The sequence below is a fragment of the Micropterus dolomieu genome, linkage group LG08, assembly GCF_021292245.1.
Source record: "Micropterus dolomieu isolate WLL.071019.BEF.003 ecotype Adirondacks linkage group LG08, ASM2129224v1, whole genome shotgun sequence".
NCBI lineage: Eukaryota > Metazoa > Chordata > Actinopteri > Centrarchiformes > Centrarchidae > Micropterus > Micropterus dolomieu.
The window spans coordinates 616212-619532 of NC_060157.1; the positions used below are offsets into that span (position 1 = coordinate 616212).

General features: G+C 47.8%; 2 protein-coding genes across 3 annotated transcripts in view; both read right to left on the reverse strand.

Annotated features, from left to right (window-relative positions):
- Positions 1–217, reverse strand: part of LOC123974583 (protein UXT-like) — a 1624-nt gene extending 1407 nt beyond the window's left edge. Inside the window, exon 1 of the mRNA XM_046055394.1 lies at positions 48–217. Coding sequence (XP_045911350.1) covers positions 48–217 — 170 coding nt within the window. The remainder of the gene's footprint in view (positions 1–47) is intronic.
- Positions 218–387: 170 nt separating this feature from the next.
- LOC123975147 (protein UXT-like) overlaps positions 388–3321 on the reverse strand; it is a 7580-nt gene continuing 4646 nt past the window's right edge. For both annotated transcript variants that reach the window (XM_046056360.1, XM_046056361.1), the window contains 4 exons: positions 2549–2616; positions 1583–1690; positions 1416–1479; positions 388–1275 (listed from right to left, as the gene is read on the reverse strand). In XM_046056360.1, coding sequence (XP_045912316.1) covers positions 1213–1275; positions 1416–1479; positions 1583–1690; positions 2549–2616 — 303 coding nt within the window. In that variant the 3' untranslated portion in view covers positions 388–1212. The remainder of the gene's footprint in view (positions 1276–1415; positions 1480–1582; positions 1691–2548; positions 2617–3321) is intronic.

Genomic DNA, 3321 nt, shown 5'->3' on the forward strand with positions numbered 1-3321 from the left:
GATAGAACACAGGAGGTTTTTCTGTGTGGGAGTTTGTTTCATCTCACAGCTTCTTCATGCCTCTGTTCAGCATCAGTTTCCACAGCAACAGGCTCCGTGTTGTTGACCGTTTTATTACAGCAGGAACACAGACGTGCGAGCGTTTATTAGCGAGCTGCTCCAACAGCATCCAGGTGTTGAACCTGCCCGCATGACGTTTCTGTCCTGTGAAAACCATGCATCTCCAAAACGTCAAGAGAAACCGTTTCCAGCTTTGTGACTACATATTTATCAGATAATCAAACGAGTAGTAGTAAGAGCGGTTTTCCAAATACACAACTTACTTACTGGGTCCTCTGTGGTTCTCAGGTCTTTGTTCAAACATAATCAGTAACAATTACGAGATTCTCTAGTTTAAGTTTTTAATATGATATAATTGGTTTAATTGTTTGACTTTCAGGATTATAAAACAACACAACTTCACACCAGCGTCCTGCTCTGCTGCTTCAACAGGTCCAAAGCTTAAACACATTAATCCAGATTTAAACCACAACATTTATAAACCAGAATCAACTGAAAATCTCTCTCAACAAACTCCATAAATCAGAGAGCGTGGAGGCAGAGCAGCCGGAGGACTTTAGAGGGAGAAACAGAAAATATTCTCTCCATAAAATCTGATCCAGTTTCACAGAAATCAGTGCATAAAGTTAGAAAGCTGTGTTTCTGTACAGCAATCAGTGAGGCCTGGCCACACCTCCGCATCGCGTTAGCGCTGCGCCAGCAACAGCCAGGATGAGAAAATAATGTCAACATTAAACATTTTTTAGTAGAAACCCTAAATAACAGTATGAACGTGAATATGAGCCTTTAACATCATCTGCTCTGGTCACTCACTTTAATTTATATGTTGGTCATTTTGTTTTACTGTGAGACCAAAGAAAACTTAAAAACATGATGATTCTCAGGGAAGCTCTGCAGCAGATATCTGTTTTTTTATTCTGGATGGACGACGTGTGATTTCCGACTCTTTGTCCTGCTGAATGTCTGTTACAGACCAGATCCTGTAGATTCACCGGGGTTCAGATGTCGCCACCTAACGAGGAGCTCAGAGAAGCTTTAATGTGCTACTCCAGAACAAACTGCAGCAGCCATGTTTTATTAAACGTCCATGTGGAACCTCGGTGCGCAGCTCTGAGCTGAACGCTCCTCTGCTCGTCCAACAGGTGGAGAAGTCTAGAAAACTTCTCTTCTTCGGCTCTCTGGGAGGTCTGTCAGGCCCTGCAGCTCCCTCAGACCCTGAGGAGGAGGAGACAGCAGCGTCAGAGTCCTGCTGAGAGCCCACAAGCCAAACCCCGGACTAACATCTGAGTCAGTCCTCCTCAAAGGACTGACTCCTAATTGATCTGCACTCTAATGAATAGCGAGCTGAAACTGACCTCCAGCACCATGCGGATGTTGGCTTTAATCTTCGATGCGTCTTTGGTGAGCTGCTCTGTGAAGCTGAAACACACAAGGTTAGCACAGTTAGCATCTCTCACTCAAAGCCAAGGACGCAGCTAGCGTCGAGCTAACACTCATCTCCGTCACGTGACGATGGACTGACGCTGTGAGCTGACTCGTCTTCTTCTCGATGAATCGCAGAGCTTCGTCGTGGGTCATCTCCACGAAGAAACCGTAACCGACCGCCACGAAGATCCTGGACGCGTCCTCGCTAAAAGAAGAAGAAGAGACGGCGTTAAAACAGAGGCCTTAAAGAGTTAACTGCATCTGGTTTTAATCTGACAGCTGTGTGAGCAGAGACGCAACATCAGCACAACAGTCAACGTGTGAATCCTGATTTTCTCCATCAAAATGAAATGTGGTCACCAACAGCGATTTCATGAGAAGATGATCTGCAGTGTCTCAGGCCCCGTCCACACTAAACACTTTGAAGGAAGACGGTCTCCGTCCACAGCGGCGTTTTAGCTGCGTATCAGAGCTGATCTCCATTAAAACGACTGAAAACGCAGATCTAGTGGTCGTTCACGTACGCTGGGCGTGAGCGTGCCGGTGAAAACAGGAAGCAGATCTGTTCTGTAGTTACAGCAGGTTTTGGTGAAAGAATAAAGAAATGCAGACGAAGAACCAGGTTTTATTTTGCATGGACCAATAACGAGCTGGGACTGTTACTGAATGGGACACGGGAGGTAAAAGCGGCGGCGGCGGGAAACAGACTGGGAGTCGTTGCAAAGTAAACGACACCACCAGACACGCACAGTACAAGTGTTATTTACACGGTACAAAATATTTTAATAAAACTCTGTCAGCAGCATCGTGACTGATGAGAGCCAATCAGAGAGCCGAACGTGAGCGTCTGCGTCATCGTTTCTAAAGTCCTCCGTTTTTGCACGTCCACACTAAAACGCTCTCCAGAGTTTTAAAACCATTCAAAGTGTTATTTAAAGCGTTTTCAAACTTCTTCGTTTTCGCCGTTTTAGTCTGGACGGGAGGCGCAAACGGTCGAACGCAGTAGTGTGGGCGGGGCCTCAGTCAGCGACGAGGTTAGTAGAGTTATCGATCAGCAGCTTACACTTCAGCCTGGACGTAGAAGTTACAGCCCAGATCAACGTCTGTCTTCAGCCGCTGAGAGCCCGACTCCTGCAGGAACAAACACACACATTCATTTAGTGTTTACTCTGAAATATCACGACTGGATTTCTTTGTTTGTTAAAGGAGACATTTTGTGCTTTTCCGTATTTTCTGTCTTATCTATAATGTTACAGCGTCAGATGTTAAACTCAGCCAAAGCTTCAAATAATGAGGTAAAAGTATTTAAAAGAAATGCCTGTGAGCCTGAACCTCAGATTTCCCACGCTCCCGAACGCTCCTGAACGGTCCCGAACGCTCCTGAACACTCCTGAACGCTCCTGAACACTGCTAAACGCTCCCGAACGCTCCTGAACACTCCTGAACGCTCCTGAACACTGCTAAACGCTCCCGAACGCTCCGGAACGCTCCTGAACACTGCTAAACGCTCCCGAACGCTCCCGAACGCTCCTGAACACTGCTAAACGCTCCCGAACGCTCCCGGACGCTCCCGAACACTCCCGAACGCTCCTGAACGCTCCTGAACACTGCCGAACGCTCCCGAACACTCCTGAACGCTCCCGAACACTGCTAAACGCTCCCGAACGCTCCCGGACGCTCCCGAACGCTCCTGAACACTGCTAAACGCTCCCAAACACTCCTGAACGCTCCCGAACGCTCCCGAACACTGCCAAACGCTCCCGAACGCTCCCGAACGCTGCTAAACGCTCCCGGACGCTCCCGAACGCTCCCGAACACTCCTGAACGCTCCCGAAC